The sequence below is a fragment of the Notamacropus eugenii genome, chromosome 3 (genome assembly GCF_028372415.1).
Source record: "Notamacropus eugenii isolate mMacEug1 chromosome 3, mMacEug1.pri_v2, whole genome shotgun sequence".
Classification (NCBI taxonomy): domain Eukaryota; kingdom Metazoa; phylum Chordata; class Mammalia; order Diprotodontia; family Macropodidae; genus Notamacropus; species Notamacropus eugenii.
The window spans coordinates 210,751,435-210,773,314 of NC_092874.1; the positions used below are offsets into that span (position 1 = coordinate 210,751,435).

At 34.3% G+C, this 21,880-nt stretch overlaps 1 protein-coding gene across 4 annotated transcripts in view; it reads left to right on the plus strand.

The window, feature by feature from the left end:
• Positions 1-21,880, plus strand: part of LOC140533903 (sodium-coupled neutral amino acid symporter 1-like) — a 92,416-nt gene that overhangs the window by 55,603 nt on the left and 14,933 nt on the right. For all 4 annotated transcript variants that reach the window (XM_072654247.1, XM_072654249.1, XM_072654250.1 and 1 more), the window contains 4 exons: positions 13,349-13,407; positions 13,520-13,630; positions 15,334-15,413; positions 17,000-17,100. In XM_072654247.1, coding sequence (XP_072510348.1) covers positions 13,349-13,407; positions 13,520-13,630; positions 15,334-15,413; positions 17,000-17,100 — 351 coding nt within the window. The remainder of the gene's footprint in view (positions 1-13,348; positions 13,408-13,519; positions 13,631-15,333; positions 15,414-16,999; positions 17,101-21,880) is intronic.

Below are 21,880 nucleotides of genomic sequence, written 5' to 3' on the forward strand. Positions count from 1 at the left end.
TCAAATTACCAGATAATTATTTTCTAGCTAGAAAAAAATATCAAAATTAATCTGGAAGAGCAAAAAGTCCAGAACATACATAAAGAGAATCAATGAAAAAAATGCTAGGGAAGGTGACCTAGGCATAACAGGTCTCAAATTGTATTACAAAGCAGCAATCATCTAAACTACTTGGTACTGGCTAAGAAATAGAGGGATAGATCAGTGGAATAGGTTAGATACTCAAGACACAGTAGTCGATCAATATGGTTGTTGTCCTTCATCTTCAAAGAGGACCAAAATGACATCACCACTGTAAAGTGAAAATTCAGTGTGTCTGACTGTGGCTGATCAGACCAATACAAGCTTGGAATGCTCTCCCATAGGTTAGGCACAGATAGTTCATATAAATATTTGGGGTGGATATCCCAGATTTGTACATCCTGCATTTACTTTGTGCTGTCTCAATTCTGCTTTGCTCAAAGGGCACAGCATCTTTTCTTATGTGGGCACACCTTGCTGAGTGGTCCTATGCCAGTGTCTCCCATGTTGCCCAGTCAAATCCAAAGTTCTTGAGAGAGACATTGAGAATATCCTTCTATCATTTCTTCTGGCCACCATGTGATCGCCTACTCCATGCAAGTTCTCCATAAAATAGTCTTTTTGGCAAGCATACATTTGGCATTCAAACAATGTGGCCAGCCCATTGGAGTTGCACTCTCTGAAGCATAGTTTGAATACTTGGCAATTCAGCTCCAGCAAGGACTTCAGTGTCTGGTACCTTATCATGCCAGGTGATCCTCAGAATCTTCCTAAGACAATCCAAATGGAAGTGATTGAGTTTCCTGGCATGGTGCTAGTAGACTATGTTTCCATGTTTCACAAGCATATAATAATGAGGTTAGCACAACAGCTCTGTAGAACTTCAGTTTGGTAGTCAGTCTAATACCTCTTCTCTCCCAAACTTTTCTTCGGAGCCTCCCAAACACTGAGCTAGCTCTGGCGATGCATGCATCAACCTCATTGTCAATGTGTACATCCCTGGAAAGTACACTACCAAGGTAAGTGAACTTATCCACAGGATTCAAAACTTCTCCATTTATTGTAACTGATGGTTCCACTTATGGATGGTGTGGTGGTGGCTGATGGAGCACCTGTGTTTTCTTGATGTTAATTATTAGGCCAAAATTAGCACAAGCAGCAGAGGATTGATCTATACTTTCCTGTATCTCAGCTTCAGAAGCTGCACTGACAGAAAATCATGCACCAGCACTCCCTCCACTTTGGTCCTGACTTGTAACCTTTTCAAATTGAAGAACTTATCATCAGTACAGTAGTTGAACTTGATGCTGTGTTCATCCTCATTGAAAGCATTTGTCAACATGGCTGAAAACATCATGCTAAAAAGTATGGGAAGAAGCACACAGCCCTGTTTCACTCCATTGATGACTGGAAATGCATGAGAGCTTTGTCCATTATCCATAACCCGGGCAAACATGCCATCATGAAATTGACATACAATATTGATGAACTTTTCCAGGCAGGCAACCAAATTTTGACATAATTTTCCATAAGCTCTCATGACTAACAGTGTCAAAGGCCTTAGTCAGATCCATAAACATTGTGTACAGACCTCTCTTCTGCTCCTGGCATTTCTCCTGGAGTTGTCAGGCAGTAAACACCATATTGACTGTTCCTTGGCCCTTTATGAAGCCACACTGGCTCTCAGGTATATGACCATCTTCCAGGTGAAGAATCAGCCTACTAAAAAGGACTCTAGCAAGAATTTTGCCAGCAGTGGCTAAAAGAGAGACCCCGCCCTGTGATTGTCATAGGACAATCTATTCCCTTTACCCTTTCAGAGATGAACAATGGAGGCATCCTTGAACTACTGGGAGATAACCTCCTCTTGTCATATAACCTGGAAAATTTCAGACAGCTTTTCTATGAGCAATGGTCTCCCTACCTTGTAAATCTCAGCTGGAATAGAATCAGCACCAGGTGCTTTGCCACATGAAAGGAGCCTAATGGCCTAATGGCCTAAGGGTCTAAGGGCCTAATAGCCCTCAAAATCTCTTCTTCAGTTGGAAGTTCAGCTAAGGAGGGATTGACTTCAACCTGAGGTAAATAGTCAATGGCCTCAGCACTGATTGATGATGGTCTGTGGAGAACACTATGGAAGTGTTCAGCTCATCTTTCTAGGATCATATCTTTATCACTAATCAATGTGACTCCATCAGCACTGAGTATTTGTGATGCATCATAAGTTTTGGTCCATAAATAGCTTTCAGGAATCATAAAAACACTTTGGATTGTTACTATCACCATAAAACTGAATTTCATTTGCCTTCTTACTGAGCCAGGAATCCTGCATCTCTCTAAGCTTTGCTTGTACTTTGCTTTTGATGGAATTAAATGCTGCCTTCCTAGAGGTGGATGAACTATCCTGCTGGTAAATCCTGTGGAGTTCATATTGTTCATTTAGTAGCTTCTGAATTTCCCCATCATTTTCATCAAACCATTCTTGGTGTTTGGGAGTGTTCTGACCCAGATGAGCAAATACAATGCTGTATACCAAATCTCTGAGAGCTGCCCACTCTTTTTCTCCTCCACTGTTGCCAACTGTATGTTAACTTAACTTTCCCACCAAGTCAGCAGCAAACTGTACCTGCTCAGAGAAGAGCTCTAATTTGTTGACATTAATTCTTCTGGTAGTCATTTTGCCTTGGGGGTGGCACTTTTGATGAATGCAAATATTTAGCTTTGAAAGGATAAGTCTATGATTAGTCCAGCGCTCTGCACCACACATTGCCTTTGTCACTCTCACATCTTGTCTGTCTCTTCTCTTTACAATCACATGATCTCTTAGATGCCAGTGTTTGCTGAGAGGGTACATCCATTAAGTTTTATTGCATTTAGGTAAATGGAAGACAGTGTTGGTGATGAGAAGGTCATGTGATGCACAAGTCTTCAGCAGTAAATGACCATTGCTGTTGCTGTTTCCAACTCCATTCCTCCCTAGGACTCCCTGCCAAGTCTGGTAGTCTGTGCCTACTCTAGCATTAAAGTCACCCAGAATTTTAAGCTTGTCCTCTTTTGGCACATTGATGATAAGCGTCTCTAGGTGTTCATAAAATTTTTCTTTGACTTCATCAGGGTTTGTCATGGTGGGAACATAGGCACTGATGGTGGTGGCATGGTGTTTTCCTGTGAGTGGCAATCTCATTGCCATGAGCCTGTCATTCACTCCTTTTGCCAGGAATACCAGCTTGCTGATTAGGTTAGTTTTGATTGCAAAACCCATGCCACCTTCATGCACTCCCCTTCACTGGGCCCACTCCAGAAAAAGGTATATTCAGCTCCAACTTCAGTAAGCTGGCCTTCATTTGCCAACCTTGTTTCACTCAAGGCTGTTATTTGGCTGCAATAACTGTTGAGTTCTCTTTCAATAAGAGCAGTCCTTCTTTCAGATTTACTGGATTTTGTGTTGTCTATCAGTGTGCACACGTTTCATGTGCCGATGGTGAGTGGAATCGTCTTTGCAGATGTTTTAATACATTTTGTGTGTGTGTGTGTGTGTGTGTGTGTGCGTGTGTTTTGATCGCATAGTGGGATTCCCTGCCTGCTGCAATCAATATAGCAGTCTACTGATTGATAAACTCCAGCTTCAGGGATAAGAAATCACTGTTTGACAAAAACTTCTAGGAAAACTGGATAATTGTGTGGTGGGAACTGGGCAAAGACATTGGACACAAAAATAAAGTCTAAACAGGTACATGATATAGGTATAAAGGCTGATACTATAAACAAATTAGGGGAGAAGGGAATGGTGTATTTGTCAGATTCATGGAGAATGGAGAAATTTTTGACCAAACAAACATTATGAAGTAAAAAATGGATAATTTTGATTACATTAAATTGAAATGTTTTTGCACAAACAAACCCAGTGCAACTAAGATTAGGAGGGAATCAGAAAACTGGGAAAGAATTTTAACAACTAGTGTTTGCGATAAAATCCTCATTTCTAAAATATAGAGAGAACTCATTCAAATTTAGAAGAATACAAGTCATTCCCCAATTTATAAATAGTCAAAGGATATGAATAAGCAGTTTTCAGAGGAAGAAATTAAAGCTATCTATAGTCATATGAAAATATGCTCTAAATCACCATTGATTAGAAAGATGCAAATCAAAACAACTTGAGTTACCACATCACACCTATCAGATTGGTTAACGTGACAAAACAGGAAGATGATAAATGTTGAAGAAGATATGAGAGAGTTGGAACACTAATTCATGGTTGGTGGAGCTGTGACCTGGTCCAATCATTCTGGAGAGCAATTTTGAACTATACCCAAAGGGCTACAAAAATATGCATATGCTTTGACCCAGCAATATTGCTTCTAGCACTGTATCCCAAAGAGATCATAAAAAATGGAAAAAGGTCCCACATGTACAAAATATTTATAGCAGCTCTCTTTGTGGTGCCCAAGAACTGGAAATTGAGGGGATGATCATCAATTGGGGAATGGCTGAACAAGTTGTGGTATATGAATGTAATGGAATACTATTGTGCTATAAGAAAGGATGAGCAAGAGGACTTCAGAGAGATCTGAAAGGATTTATATGAACTGATACTGAGTGAAATGAGCAGAACCAGGAGAACATTATACACAGTAACAGCCTCAGTGTATAAGGACTGTTTCTGGTAGACTTAGCCCTTCACTGCAATACAAGGACCTAAAACATTCCCAAAGTACTCTTGAGGCAAAATGCCATCCACATTCAGAGAAAGAACTATGGAATTGGAACTATGTTCTTTTTTGTTATGTGTTGTTTTGTTTTGGTTTTTCTCATGGTTTCTCCCATTCATTTTAATTCTTCTATGCAACATGACTAATGTGAAAATGTGTTTAATAAGAATGCATGTATAGAACCCATATAAAATTGCATGCTGTCTTGGAGAGGGAGGGGAGAAGGGAGAGAAAATTTAAGACTTATGGAAGTGATTGTTGAAAACTTAAAACAAATTAATTTTTAAAAAAGAATGTTTTACAGTTGTACTCATATGGTTACTGTGTGTGTCTTATTAGGTAGATGTCCAAATATTTCATATTTTCTGAAGTTATTTTAAATGGAATTTCTCTTTCTACCTCTTCCTGCTGGGGTATTTTGGCAAAATACAGAAAATGTAGGTGATACATGTATTTCTTGCAACTTTGCTGAACTTAATTTTTTCAACTAATTTTAAGTGAGTTTCTAGGGTTCTGTAAGTAAATCATCATATGATCTGCAAAAAGTGATCATTTTTCTTTCTTCTTGGTCTATGCTTATTCTCTTAATTTCATTCCCTTGCCTTATTACTATTGCTAATATTTCTAGCACTACCAAATAATAATGGTGTTAATCCATGCTTTATCCCTGATAATATTAGAAATGCTTGCCCTTAGTTTTAGATAGATGCTATTCATCATAATATGGAGAGGTTCATTAATTCCTATGTTTTCTAGAATTTTTAACAAAAATGTGCTTTGGATTATGTCAGAAGATTTTCTTCATGTATTAATATAATCATTAAATTTTTTTATTAATGTGGTCTATTATGTTGATAATTTTAGTAATAATAAACCCACCCTGCATTCCTGGTGTAAATCCAACCTATTTACAGAATGAGTTTTTTGTGACACATTGCTGAAGCCTCCTTGCCAGCATTTTATTTGAAATTTTGAGATGAAGATTCTTTTAAGTCTAATAATCCACAATTATCTCTATTTTGATTTTCTTTGATTTAGGTATCAAGACTATATATAAATCATAGAGGGACTTTGGTTTGACCTCTCATTTATATTATAAAAGGCAGGAAGACTTTTTTAAAAAGCAGATTATATAATATTGGAATTATTTTTTGAATGTTTAATAGAATTTTATTGCAAATACATCTGGTGCTGGGTTGTTTTTTTTTTTCCTTTGTGTATTCATTTACTTTTTCAGTTTCTTTTCTGAAATTGGATTTTTTTAAATCCAATATCCTGTCCTGTTATTCTGGACATTTTATATTTTTCAAAATACTCCTACATTTCATTCAAGTTATTGCTTTTATTGGCATATAACTGAGAAAAATTGGTCCTAATAATTTCCTCTATTTCTTCATTTTTATTAAATACTTCAATTTTGGTACTAGTAAAAATGGTTTTTGTGTATCCATTTATAAATTAATTAGCTAAAACCTTATCAATTTTATTACTTTTTTATAAAAAGAAGTCCTGGTGTATTATCTATTTAATTAGTTGGGTTTCTTGTTTTCATTTTTGTAAATCTGCTGAGTTTCAGAATTTTTATTTTTTTGTTGTTGGTTTTCTAATATTTTTTAGTTTTATTCTAAATTTGTTCATTTATTCTTTCTCCATTTTATTGATCAAAGTGTTTAGATATATAAAATTTCCTCTAAGTACTGCTTTGGCTTTATTCCCAAAATTTTAATATATTTTTTCATTGTCTTTATCTTTAGTGAAATTATCGAGCTTTTCTATGATTTGTTTCTTGATTCACCAATTATTTAGAATTCCATTAAACCACAGTCCTTTCTTCAATGACCATTATTTTAACATAATTTTATTTCATTGTACTCAATATAGAATGCATGCAATGTTTCTGCTTTTCACCATAATTTTGTGAGTCAATTTTTGTAAAAGTTCCAGGAATAGTTGAGAAATATGCGCACTCCTGATTCTGATTCTGTTTCCATTTAGTAATCACCACAAGTTTGTCAGATTCTCTTCAGATTCTTAAATTCCTTCTCCTTTTTGGTTAGATTTCTCTAGGTAAATAAGAGATACCTTGAGATCCTTTACTATTACAATTTATGTCTGTTTCTCATTAAGCTTTTCCATTAAATATTTAGATGTTTTAACTTTTGATGCATATATATTTAGCACTGATATTAAGTCATTGCCTTTCAGTAAAATTTAATTCCTCTGCTTATTAATTGAGTCTATTTTTGCTGTTTCAGTGTCTGAGATCATGATCACTTCCCCTGCTATTTTGAGTTCAGCTAAAGCATAACAGATTTTATTTCTGCCCCTTATTTTTACTCTTTATATGCTTTGAATATATTTTATGTAAATAACATATTGGTGAATTCCATTTTCTAATTCATTCTTCTTTATTTCATGAGTGAGTTTATCACACAAAAATGGAATGAAGGGAGTGTACTTCCCTCCATCCTCTTCTCTTGTACTTTTCCTTATCTTTATGTTCTGACATCTCTTCACAAGAAAAGGGTGGTGTGAGGGACCGTGTGTTCAGTAACAGTGTTCTCTACTTGACTCAAACTACTTTTTTATCACCTCTCTTTTTCTGGACTAGAGCCAAATCACAGATTTTTAAACTTTATTCTTTCCTTTTAAATCCCTCTGCTTAATCCACCCTTCCAGTGACAGAGTTTGCTTTGATTCAGTTGACTTGAAACTGAATCTGCCATTTATTCTTCACTCTCCTCTCTTCCTGTTTTCTCCTTTTTTCCCTACTTAGTGAAAAACTTTCTGCCACACAACTCCATGTATCTCTTCTACCTTTCATTGACCATTTCAGATGAAAGTGAAGTTCATATGTTGCCCCTTCCTCCTCTGCTGATCATCTTTACTTGCATAAGCTTATCCTCTTAGATATTTTCTTCTAACCTTCCTCTCCATTTCTTCTTTAGTATATTCCTCTTTCCTCTTATTTAAAGATCATCAAAATATAACAAAACTATTCTTGAGCCCTCTGTCTTAGTTAACTCTCTATTAGCCATGATGGCATTAGTTTCTGAGTGGACAAACACTTCATTCTATTAGAATAAAGCATTAAATATGGAAATCCTAATTTCTTGTTTAGTTTTTTTCCAATTGCTTATTTGTATTTACGTTTTTGCATTTCTCTTTGATCCTGCAATTGTTTGTATTTGAAAGTTCTTACTCAGTTATGATCTTTTCATCAGGAGTACTTGGACTTCTATTTTATTAAAAATTCATTTCCCCTATTTCACATTCTCTTCTATTACACCTTATGAGATGTTTCACATTCTCTATTTTTTCATTCTTTATATTTTATTTTATTATTTCTTGATCTCTTATAACTTCCCTGGCTTCACCTTGCCCAATTCTGATTTTCAAGGAGTTATTTTCTTCCTTAAAATTCTGGATCTTCTTTCCTAATTGGTTGATTTTCTTTTTATACACTTGCTTTTCTTGGATTATAATTTTTTTAGTTTTTCCTCAATCTGTTTCATCTGACTTTTAAAGTCTTTCCAATGTTCTATGAACTCATTTTGAGAAGGTGACCATTTGATATTACTCATTGGTGTAGAAGAGGGTTTCTTCTGAAGATGAACCCAGGTCTTCTCTCTCCCCATAGTAACTCCCCATGGTTAGATTCTTTCTCCTTTGCCTGTACATTTTTTGTAATAGTTTAGTTTTTGTAATCACCTCTAGTCCTGGGATATGGGGGATAGTGTCTCTGGCCTAAGATCCTCCTTCGGTTCTCTCTGCTGACCTTGAGCCCAAATAAAGATCTCCAGATTCCTGTAAGTGTCCACAGCCAGTGGCGTCCTGCCCCACTGCTTCTGCACTTACCAGGTGGGAGCTGGTTCCTTCTCACCCCAGTCTGCATCTCCACAGCACAGCTGGGTCTGGTGTTCCTTGTCAGCAGAGGCTCTCTCAGTCTTCCCCATCTCAAACACCCAACTCCCTTCCTTGTTCCAGGGGTAAAATTTTCTGTACCTGGGGCTCAGGTGGCCTCCCAACTCAGCTAACCCCAACACTTACTGTTTATTATTTAAGTGGATTTATGACCTAGCCTGGAGGTGTTCACTCTTTTCAGGCACCAAGTCTCATTTGGGGGCTTTTCTTCAGATCTTCTCCAATTGTCCCAGGAGGACCCCTGTTCTGGTCCTACTCTTATTTATTTTTACCACTCTATGTTCTCCATGAGGTGCTATTTCATCTCTTTTGTGGTGAAAAATCTCGAAAGCTTGCATTTTTCTCACCTACTCCACCATGTTCCCAGAATCCTTTCCATTCTATTTTGATTTCACATATCACTCAGAGACTTGCAGGCAAATTCAGGCAGCACAAAATCTATGCAGTAGATATCTGAGTTGCAGTATTTAAGTTTCATCTTCTCAAATTTTTTTTGTGTGGACTTCTGCACTCATTCCCAAAACTTGTTGCAGAGTATGAACCCAATTCAACTTCTGAGGTGTGAGGATAGTTCCACAACAGGAAACAGAGACTTGCAGAAATATTTCATCTTCTTGATGATGTTCAGGTTCAACCATTGGTACTCACCTGATGGTTGAAGATGCAGTCACCTTTCAGTGATGCTTTCATCAACTGCTAATAATACTTTTTAAACAAATTTCTGTTTAAACCGAGACCTATAAGGTTCCAAAGAGTCTGATAATATCAAAGTCATCTCTGCTCTGTTGCATGAATTTCAAGCTGCTTTGCACATACAAGGTCAGCTTTGGACAATAGTAGCCCACCACCATGCATGGCAATTTTTTCTAGAGACTTAGATCAGTCAATCAACCAGTCCCAAGCATTCATTAAACATTTACCATGTTCCAGGCAGTTTGCAAAACACTAGGAATACAAACAGAAAGAAAGGCAGTCCCATCTCCCAAGAAACTTACATTCTAATGTACTGTAAAAAAAAAAAGTAACTGAAAATTAGGGAGAGGTTGGGGCAGAGATGGGAAAATGAAGGTGAGGGTATCTGGTGAAGGGACTTGGTAGAGAAAGTTGAAGGGCAGCCTAGAGAAGAATGAAGTCATTAAATGAATGCTCTGAGGATCAATTAATGCAGGTAACAAGCCTTTGGAGCTGGAATTTGAACCAGATCTACTGACTCAAAGTTTAGAATAAACTGAACTGTCTATCTGATCCTTGCATTTAGGAATTTATCTTTCTCTATATATCATGTAAAATCTATGTTGGAAGGGGCTTCAAAAATGATCTGGTCCAAACCATTAACAAATTTTTCCTAAGGAGCCCAATGGACAAGAGAATCAACCAGTTTTTGTTTCATTAGCTCTCTTCATCAATGTGAACCTTAGCTTAAACTAAATCAGGAAGGATTCTTACTCCCACAACATCCTCATCAATCTGATACTAGTCTCTAGCTCCACTGAAGGCAGCAGCTATTTTTTGCCTTCTTTTTGTCCCCAGTATAGAAGCTTGGCTCATAGAAAGCTCTTAGCATATATTTGCTGCTTGACAAAGACCCACCTTCTGCTTAAAAGTTGTTACATTCACTAAATTCTATGACCCACTTCTAAAATTTTCATATTATGTAGCTTCCATTTGTTGTTCAGTCATTCAGTCATGTCCAATTCTTTGTGACCCCATGGACCATAGTACACCAGATATTTCTAATCTCCACTACCTCCTGAAGTCTGTTCATGTTCATTGCTTCTATGACACTGTCTATCCATCTCACTCTCTGTCTTCCACTTCTCCTTTTGCCTTCAATCTTTCCCCAAAATAGAATCTTTTCCAATGAGTTTTCTCTTTCCATTTTGTGGCCAAAGTGTTTAAGTTTCAACTTCAGTATTTATCCTTCCAATGAGTAGTCTGAATTAGTTTATTTAAATATTGACTAATTTGATCTCCTTGCTGTCCAAGGGATTCTCAAAAGTCTTCTCCAGCACCACAATTTGAAAGCATCAATTCTGCAATGCTCAGCTTTCTTCATAGTCCAAATCTCACAGTCATACATTTCTACTGGAAAAAACATAGCTTTGACTATATGGGCCTTTGTTAACAAGGAAGTGTCTCTGCTTTTTAACATGTTGTCTAGATTTGTCATAGCTTTCCTTCCAAGGAGCAAATGTCATTTAAGTTCATGGCTGCAGTAGCCATCTGCAGTGATCTTTGAGCCCAAGAATATAAAATCTAACATTGCTTCCATTTTCCTCCTTCTATTTGCCAGAAAATGATGGGACCAGTTGCCAAGAGCTTAGTTTTGGGGGATTTTTTTTGTTAAGCTTCAAACTTGCTGATAAAATACTCTCTTTCACCCTTATCAAGAGGCTTCTTAATTTCTCTTTACTTTCTGCCATCAGATTGGTATCATTTGCATATCTGAGAATGTTGATATTTCTCTTGGCAGTCTTAATTCTGGCTTTTGATTCATTCAGCCTAGAATTTCACATGAGATACTCTGAATATGAGTTAAATAAATAAAATGATTCTATATAATCTTATTGTACCACTTTTCCAATCACAAATCAATCAGTTGTTCCATGTTCAGTGCTAACCATTGTTCCTTGGCCCACAGATAGGAGACAAGTAAGATGATCTGGTACTTCCATCTCTTTGAGGATTCGCTACATTTTATTGTGATCCACACAGTCCATATATTTAGTATAGTCAATGAAGCCGAAGTAGATGTTTGTTTTTTTCTGTAACTTTCTTACTTTCTCCATAATCTAGCAAAGGTTGGCAAGTTGTTCTCTAGTTCCTCTCCTCTTCAAAAACTAGTCTGTATTTCTGGTAATTGTCAGTTCACATGTTGCTGAAACCTAGCTTGCAGAATCTTAAGCATAACCTTGCTTGCATGTGAAATGAGTGCAATTGTTCAATAATTTGAACATTCTTTAGGATTGGGATGTAAACTGTTCTTTTCAAATCCAGTTTTCCAAATTTGCTGGCATATTGAGTGTTACATTTTGACAGCATCATCTTTTATGATTTTTAAATAGCTCACTTAGAATTCAGTTACCTCCATTAACCTTATTATTAACAATACTTCCTAAGGCCCAAATGCCTTCATTTTCCAGGATATCTGCCTCTAGAATGGTAACCACACCATCCTGGTTATTGGTGATGTTAAGATTTTTCTTCTACAGTCCTTCTACCTATTCTTGATGCTTCTTCTTATCTCTTCTACTTCTGCAAAGTCCCTACCACTTTTTTATTTTATCATGTCCATTTTTGCACAAAATATTCCCTTGATATCTCTGATTTTCTTGAAGAAATCTCTTGTCTTTCCCTATTCTATAGCTTTCTTTTATTTCTCTGCATTCTTCATTTAAGAAAGCAAATATTTTCTTTTAATTTAATAATTTTAGTGAAAGCAAAAAAAGGATTTTGTAAGATGACTAGACTAAATGAAAATATTTTAAATATATTTTTATTCCATTTTGATCTCATCCTTATGAAATTTTTGTATGTTTTTCAAGGTATATAAGATTGATATAGTAGTACGTATATATATAACTTAGATATGTATAATATATAGATATACAGTAGATATTTATAACTTAGGTCTATGTAATTTACATAAAACAAATATTAAGTATGCATATTCAAAGCATTTTTACTTGTAGGAATACATAGTCAAAAATGTTTGGAGACTGTAGCTTTAATTGCTGAATTAAATTCAATGAAATTATCTTCATGTCAATGGAGTCAGGAGTATAAATAGTTCCAAGTTATTTTAATTTTATATTGGAGTGCATCTTTTATTTATATTTAAACACAGATATCCAGTGTTCTGGGAACTCACTAACAAAGTAATGAATCCACATGGATTTAGGAAGAGTTAAGAAACCATCCTGTCAACTGTCCATCATTTAATTTTTTGAATTCTGGACTATCTGTCCAAAGTTGCTGAAAAATTTTATGGCTTCTTTAAGAAATGTTTCCCATATCTATTGTGTCAAAATATCCCCAAGAAGATAAAAATTAATTCTGCCATGGTCTCCAATCCTCAGTTTCTTTTTAATGCATTTATGTGTTGTGGCCAGGGGACCAGCAGGGGGGATTTTTCTCCCTGAAGTTTGAGAGAGTGAAGTAACTTCAAAATGATAATTGATAATGTTTCTTGATAGTTGAAACTGCTGTCAAAAGAAGAAAAACTTTCTAGAAACACCCAGGCAGTCTACTGGGATCAGTTTGATCCCTAACAATTTGCTCGCTCTCTCTCTCCCTTTGAATGTAACTCAGATTGGCAAAGAAATGTTTAGCAAAAATTTCTTAGATGGATTGATCTGAACATAAAACTTCAACTATAGGGAAAACAACTGAGATCTTTGGTCCAATCTTTAAGGATTTTCTTTCTCTTATAGGTTTGGAAATCAATGCTATTTAGTGTAGAGGAAAAATTGGATTCATTACAAACCCATATTTCAATATTTCAGATTAGTGTCTTAATTTCTGCTAGTAGTATTGTAAATTGATACATTTGATAGTTTCTGTGGTTATTTCACAGGCATGTTGTAATGTTAGAATTTCAGTGCATTTTCGAATTCTGAGCTAAAAGATGCATGAAGAAAGGAGAGAAGTGGTATAATAACTAGTAATTTTTAAATTATTTTTTCATTTAGGGATCCTTGGATATACCAGTGGACTTTCCTTGTCTTGCATGGTTTTCTTTCTCATAGTGGTAAGTTTTGGTCGAAAGAGTTGTATTGAAGTTTCCGTGACAGTTCCATTTAGCAAGTATTCTTGTTTTACAAAATATAATCTACCACATCTCTTGTTTTATGTAATTAAAGATTATCTACGAGAAATTTCGTATTAGTTGCCCCATGGTATCAACAGACAAGTTGCCTAATGCACCAGTTGTGGAAAGATGTACACCAAAATACTTTGTAATCAACTTTAAGGTATGTTTTTAACATAAAATTTATTTTGTATTAATTGCTATTAACAGTATTAATCAACTCCTTGCAAAATTGTGTGGAGGTACAAGCAGTTCCTTTTCCTTCTCTTTCTGTCAAGTGCCTGCATTGATGGAGAAAAGCTACTAGAAAGATTCAGGGTGTGGTGGTGAGCATAATCTTCCTGGTGTCAAAAGATTTAATGTTAAATCTAAATGATGACATTAGTGGATGGGCAAATTGTTTGATCTCTCTGAAGTTGTTTTATCATCTGTAAAACAAGGATAATAATATTTGGATTACCAACCTCACAGAGCTATTGTAAGGAAAGTGTTGTGCAAACTTTGAGTACCGTCTAACAATGGGTGATTATTACTCAAGGATTTTCAACCTGAAAACTACAAACTCAATTATATCAAAGTGAAGAACTGAATGAGTAGGTGTGGCACTTAGTGATCAATGAAATCATTAGAGCTGACACAGATGAAGCATTTTGGTTTTGTGTGGCAAGAACCCCGAGCAGCAGCATTTTGAAGATAAATCCCATGAGAATGATGACAGAGGACCATATATCTCTCCCTGATCCCCTAGTCAATATTTCTTAATCCAAATCAAGCCATCTCTTGCAATAAAGAATAAAAAGAAAGAGAAAAAGAACAGTTTAGTAAATGTAATCAACAAATCAACTGAGTCAAACAGTATAAGCAATGTCCCACACTCATTAAAATTGCAGTTTACTTTCTTTTATCTTTCCTTTCTCTTTTCCTTCCTTCCTTTTGTGTTATTTTCATTCATGTTGTAATTATTTTGTATACTGCTTTTTGGGTCTTCTGGCATTAGTTCATATAAGTCTTCACTAACTTTTCTGAATTAATTCTTCATATTTTTGTTTCTTATTTGTGCCCTCCCTCCCCTTCAGCCCTCGTAGTTGGTGTCTCTACAGTCTTCTTTTAAATTACCCATGGTTTAGGTTCTGTTTATCATTTAAGTTATGACTATTTGTGATGCCTGAATTTCATCAACCAGTCAGCAATTCAGTATGGAACTCTGACTAATTTTTTCATTGAATTGATTTGTGGTTTCCATGAATTAGCCAAATCTATTAATTGTTTTGGTGGTGTATAGACACAGCTTTAATTCCTTCTTTGGTAGTCAGAAAGTGGGTTCCAAACTAAATTTTTAGAAATATCTTTTTGTTAAATACTGAATGTCCTTTCTTATTTTTAAAACAGAAAGATAGACTGAGAAATCTTGAGTTTTTATTCAGTAAAATATGACATCATCAAAAATTGAAAAAAGGTAATAGGAAGACAGCTAGAAGACATAAAAGGAATGAAAGAATGTCATAAAATTTCTTGAAATATTTTATTCTAAAAATTTCCTTTAGTTAGCACATATTTTTTTTTGCATAGACTTCACTGTTAAAATAGTACAAGGTAAAATCTATGTATATATTTGTACACACATACACATATGGACAGCAGTTACCTTGCTCTATTTTTACATCAAAGTATATATGAAAAATACTTCATGATAAACTAACTTTTTTGAAAGAGATACAGCTGTTAAATAGAACAAATATTTCCTAATAGTAACTTAAGTACCTTGGAAAGGTTAAGAGTGAAATAACAACTCCAGAAAGTCAGAGCTAAATAATTTGTGTGGAAAGAAAATGACTTTTCTTAATACATGAACTTCTTTTCTCTCAGAGTGTTTATGCTGTACCCACTATTGCATTTGCATATGTGTGCCATCAAGCCGTCCTGCCAGTTTACAGAGATCTTAAACAGTAAGACACATAATTTAATTTTTATGGCTAAATAGTTGCCTATGAAATACAAGTTCTTTGCAATGCTACTTCCCTTTACTACTGTTTCAGTGAAATGTGAAAATGAGACTAATTTTTCAAATCTGTATGATCCACAAGTTGAGGCTATGGGAAAAATTTGAAACGTGTAGGTCATAGGTTATTTTGTTTCCGTTTTAATTATATTGATTTTGGAGCATTAAGCTCTTTGTATTGCTAGACATTAGGACATTCTGACACACAATGAGTGGTCATTGTCAAGGATGTTATTTTAAACATTCATCTAGCAGGTAAAGAGATAGATTAAATAGCCTCTAAGGTCCCTTCTAATGCTAAGGGATTGTGATTCTATAAATTACTCAGATTTTTTTCATAAATCTGCAGAGCTATTTATTAAACTTAAGGTCTAAATATGCTAATATAATTAGAACTATTTGCCAGTATTTTAACAATCAAACAATCAATACAAGGCATAGCAATAGAAAAAAAATTACCAACCAGTTACTACCATGCTACTATAACCAGTTGTCATCATTTGAGAATTAAAAGTTCTCATATATTCTTTTTCTAGATTGATATAGAAGAGTACCTAAGTATTGTAGTACTGTGGCAGAAATACTACGTATAAATCTTTTTTCTTCATTATAAATTCTCAAGAAAGTGAAAAAATTTGCAATAGATTTGGCAGCAAATTTACTCTGGTGTTTCTCATTGAAATTTTTCTTTCAACTTTTAAAATATATATGGAACAACCCTATTTCTTTCTGTGATTTAAATTCAAATATGCCTTTGAAGTTTTTTTAAAAATCAAACTAAAAATTTCAATTTCTTCTTTCTTCAACATGGACGCTGATTTTGGCACATCCTTTGCAATTGTTGTCCAAATGTGTGTGACTTACCAATTTGCCAAATTTGACATTCTCTCAAAAGACAGACTATGTATCTGGACAGTTTAGTAAATTTTTGAACACACACCAACAAAAGAGTCATATTTGCATTAGAAACTACCATGAATCATTAAGAAAACTTAAAAGCTTTCTAACCATTGTTGTGGAGACTATCTGGAGTACAAGGAATATCTTTTTTGCAAGATACCCCCACAGAAAAGGAGCACCTTAGAGGTGGAATACCTGAGTTGCAACTCTTATTGATCTATTCTGGTAGTTGTAGAAGAGTATTTTAAATGTATTATACCAGTTTTTCACACACATGATAATGGAAAAAAATTACTATCATATAAATATTAAATAATATTATTAGATCCCCAAGTGAAACCTTTTAATAAAGTGAAAGTTGACATAGGAGATTGCTGGTATCATGGGTTCTTTCCTTCACAATAAACACACTGAACATTTTAAAATACCTAATCAATACAGATACACTATGACAAGTCAGATAACAGTTTGTGCATTTACCTGAATTAACTAGGTGATTCCATCTGTGAATCTTTAAGTTTATGGAAGAGTGTTAATTACTGTTTCTGGAATTTAAGTACATATTCTATCATTTTAACACCATTGAACAATTACTATGCACATACTTTTAATGCTTAAAATTTTTTTTAACAGTCGTTCATTGAAAAAAATGAAGCGTGTTTCTAATGTCTCCATTTTGTCCATGTGTTTTATGTATCTGGTGACTGCATTTTTTGGCTACCTGACATTCTATGGTAAGCAAATAACTTTTGTCAACATTTAGAAATGTATATTCCTATATTTAAAGAAGTACATTTATTTTTAGTTAAATTACATAAGTGTATTAAATTTAGTAAGGAATGGTAAAAAGAATCAATGCTATTTAAGTCAAAGAAAGCAATGAACTATTATATGATTGTGATTTTTCTTCTCCCTGAAGAGAAGAGATGACACTTTTTATATGTGCATTAAGTTAAATACTTACATGCTTTACTATTTTTTCTTAAGAATTTCCATAGACGTAAATTGGTTTTTTATGGACATCTTTACTGAGAAAACTTGCTAATAGATTGAAAAATATAAAGGAAGGCTCCCCTAATTGAAAGTTGTAAATTAGAATAAACTACCTTGATAGAAAAGCAGTGCTGAGAGACAGGTTGAAAGCTAGAAAGACCAGTGATAATACTTTAAATACCCTTCTTCAATTAAAAGTTAAATTCCTAATTGTACACTGGAAATTAAAACATCACGATGGTTTGAAGAAGGAAATGGGAAGTTAAATGTTCTTTGAAAAAAGGTATTTTCAATTTATTGGCTCCATTGAACCTGAGTCCTCTTGCCTTATTTCTTTTTTCATTACTCTGTTCAGACAATCATTAGTGCCTTCTATTCTTTGGCTTACTTAATGCTGAAGACTTGCTTTTTTCATTAAGTCAAAGAGATCATAATATTTCAGTAAAATGTGAATATACCTCAGTATTATAAAATAAAGCCTGCATGGACTACTCAATAGTTTGAATTTTGGAATATTTTAAGAAAAATGCTTTTAAGCATATTATTTTTAAGCATATAGCATAAGAAGATTGGTTGGTAATTAACACATATGTTTTATTTTATTGTGGTGTCCTTCAAAATTGCTTGTAAAGGTTGGTATGAGAGCTTATAAAATTGTTTAAATATTCTCTTGTTTACATGAATAGTTTCCTTAATACATCTTTCTTCACTCTATCATAAAAGCAAACCATTCAGGAATTTCCAAGTGATGATGAATTCAGAATACAAATTAATATCATTAAGGCTTCACTATAAACTCATTTCCTTTCACAAAAGAAATTTGGTTTTTTAAAATTTATTTAGTATTTTATTGTTCACTAGTTACATGCAAAAGCAATTTTTAACATTAGTTTTTAAAACTGAGTTTCAAATTCTCTCCCTTTCTCCCTTCCCACCTCATCTCCCCTATAGAGAAGACAATCAATTTGATATAGGTTATACATCTGTAGGTATGCAAAACATTTCTGTATTAGTCATGCTATGACAGAAAACATGGACCAAAAAATAAAACTCAAGAAAAATAAAGTAAAAAAAGTATGTTTCAATCTATATTCAGACACCATCAGTTCTTTCTCTGGGGAAGGATAGCATTTTTCATAATAAGTCTTTATTTTTTGGATATTTTTTGGTTTTCTTGGATCATTATATTGCTGAGAATAGCTGTTATTCATCCTCCAGTTTTGCTGTTCCTTTGTACACAATACATTTCACTTTGCACTATCTCATATAAATCTTTCCAAGTTTTTCTTAAAGAATCCTGTGCATCATTTCTTATAGCAAAATAAATTCCATCATAACCATATGTTAAAATTTTTCAGCAGTCCTCCAACTGGTGGGCATCCCCTCACTTTCCAATTTTTGACTACCAGAAAAGAGCTGCTATAGATATTTTTGTACATAGGAGTGCTTTCCATTTTGTTTTTTTAATTTCTTTTGGGATATGGACCTGAGAGTGGTATTGCTAGGTCAAATGGCTTTATGGTTTTACAGCCCTTTTGGCATAGTTTCAGATTGCTCTGTGGAGTTGTTGAATCAGTTCACAACTCCACCAACAGTGCATTAACTAATTTTCCCACATCCCCTCAAACATTAGTCATTTTCCTTTTCTGTCCTATTAGCCAATCTAATCAGTATGAGGTAGTACCTCAGAATTGATTTAATTTGCATTTTTCCAATCAATAGTGAGTTAGAGCAATTTTTCAAATGCTTAGAGATAGCTTTGATTGCCTCATCTGAAAATTGTTCATATCTTTTGATCAATTATCAGTTGGGAATTGGCTCTTATTTTTACAAATTTTACCCAGTTCTCTATATGTTTGAGAAATGAGGTCTTTATCAGAGAAGCTTGTTTCAAATTTTTTTTTCACATTTATTATTGCTAAATGTATTTCCCTATATCCTATTTCTCCCCTCACCTATTTATTCCATTCTTATTCCTTTCATCCTGTCCCTCTTCAAAAGTATTTTGCTTCTAACTACCCCTCCCCTAATCTGCCCTCCCTTCTACCACCACCTCTTCTCTTATCCTCTTCACCTCCTACTTTCCTGTAGGATAGATTTCTGTTCCCAACTGAGTGAGCATGTTATTCCTTCCTTGAGCCAATTCTGATGAGAATAAGCTTCAGTCACTCCCTCTTACCTCCTCCTTCTTCCCCTCCACTATAAAAGCTTTTGCTTGCCTCTTTTATACGGGATAATATATCCCATTCTACCTCTCTCTTTCTCTTTCTCCCAGTATATTTCTCTCTCAATCCTTACTTTTATTTTTTTAGATACCATCCCTTCATGTCCAACTCACACTTGTGCCCATTGTCTATATATACTCCTTTTTAACTGCCCTAATAATGAGAAAGTTCTTATGAGTTACAAGAATCACCTTCCCATGTAGGAATGTAATTAGTTTAACCTTATTAAGTACTCATGATTTCCCTTTCCTGTTTATTTTTATACTTCTCTTCAGGCTTGTCAAATTTTCTATTCACTTCTAGTTTTTCATCAGGAATACTTAAAAGTCTTCTATTTCATTGAATGTTTATTTTTTTTCCCTGAAATATTATCCTCAGTTTTACTGAGGAGGTGACTCTTGATTGTACTCCTAGTTCCTTTGCCCTCCAGAATACTGTATTCCAAGCCCTCCAATCCTTTAAAGTAGAAGCTGCTAGATCTTGTGTTATCATGGCTATTGCTCCATCATACTTGAATTGTTTCTTTCTGATTGCTTGCAATATTTTGTCTTTGTCCTGGCAACTCAGGGATTTGGCTATAATATTCCTGGGAGTTTTCATTTTGGGATTTCTTTTAGGAGGTGACTGGTGGCTTCTTTCTATTTCCATTTCTATTTTACCCTCTGATTTTAGGGCAGTTTTCCTTGATAATTCTTTGAAAGATGATGTTCAGGCTCTTTTTTTTTTTAAAAAAAATCATGGCTTTCAGGTAGCCCAATAATTTTTATCTTATCTTTCCTGGATTTATTTTCCATGTTTATCGTTTTCCAATGAAATATTTCATATTGTCTTCTACTTTTTCATCCTTTTGGTTTTATTTTATTGTTTTTGATTTCTCATAAAGTCATTAGCTTTCATTTGCTCCATTCTAATTTGTAATTATTTTTATTTTATTAATTAATTTATCATATTATTTATATATAATTAAAGTATTATATATTATTTATAATATACATTGTGCTTATTATAAATTATAACTATTATATTACATTATAATAATTATAGATTATATTATATATAAATTATATATAAATAATTAATTTATTATATTATTTTATATATATAATTATTTTAGAAATGTAATTATATATTTAATTAGTTTCTTCAGTGAGTTTTTGGACCTCCTCTTCCACTTGGTTAATTCTACTTTTTATGGAGGTTTTATCCTTCAGTGAATTTTTGTGCCTGTTTTACCATTTGGCCTACTCTTTTTTTAAGGTGTTATTTTATTTACTTACTTATTAAGGTGTGTGTGCCTCCTTTACGAAGCTGTTAATCCTGTTTCCATGATTTTCTTGCATTTCTCTCATTTCTCTTCCCAAAGAGATCCCACTGATAAGCATAAAACCCAAGGAGGTAAAAGATGAAAAGTCCAACATACAGAAAAACTCTTATAGCAAAATAACGACAAAATTGACTATGTGATGCAACATAGTGCCAAAGAACTAGAAAAGCAGCAGTGTGATACAGCACACAGGGAATCAGACACTGCGACCAGAAAAGTCCACACATGGTTATGTGATTATGGGCAACTCACTTAACTTAGTTTCCCAAACAACTCTTGGAGAAAATAATATGAAGAGTGGGTAAAACTGCATTTTTTGAGGACCTTTTCTTACTTGGAGTTTACTATGCCAATGAAATCACAGGTCTGGTCCAATTCTCCTACTCTTTCAAGCGAAAACAAAATAAATATCAATCAATTGGGAGTTGGATAAGCTGTCTTACATAAATGTGAAAAATATTATAATGCAATAAGAAATGACTGATATAGAAAAGCATGGGAAGACTCATGAACTATTACAACGAAAGTCCAAGGAAACAAAACGTACAGAGGCAACAATGTAAATGGAAAGAACAAAGAAAAATCAAACCTGAATATTTTGACTAACCTTGGTGCTCAAGAAATGAGAATGCAGCTTTCTCCCTTCTTTAAAAAGATGAAAGTTGTTCATACAAAATATTCAATATGAAGATCAACTCATATTTTTCTTGGCTTTGGATGTAGTAGCTTTGACATTGTTGTCTTCTGAGTGTATGTTTTGATCCTCCTTGTTACCATAGTAGCTTTCTGTGGGCAGAAGGTTTATTTTCTATTAGCTGACTTTTAACTCTTTTTTAAAGTAGGGCTCTGCTTCCAGGGTAGAGGGTGCAGTGTTCTGTTTTAGTTTTTTTCTGTAGCTATTTTCAGAGATATTTATAGGGACTTGTAAGTTTTCAGTTCTTCCAAGGCAGTGTGATCTAGGGAGAGGTGAAG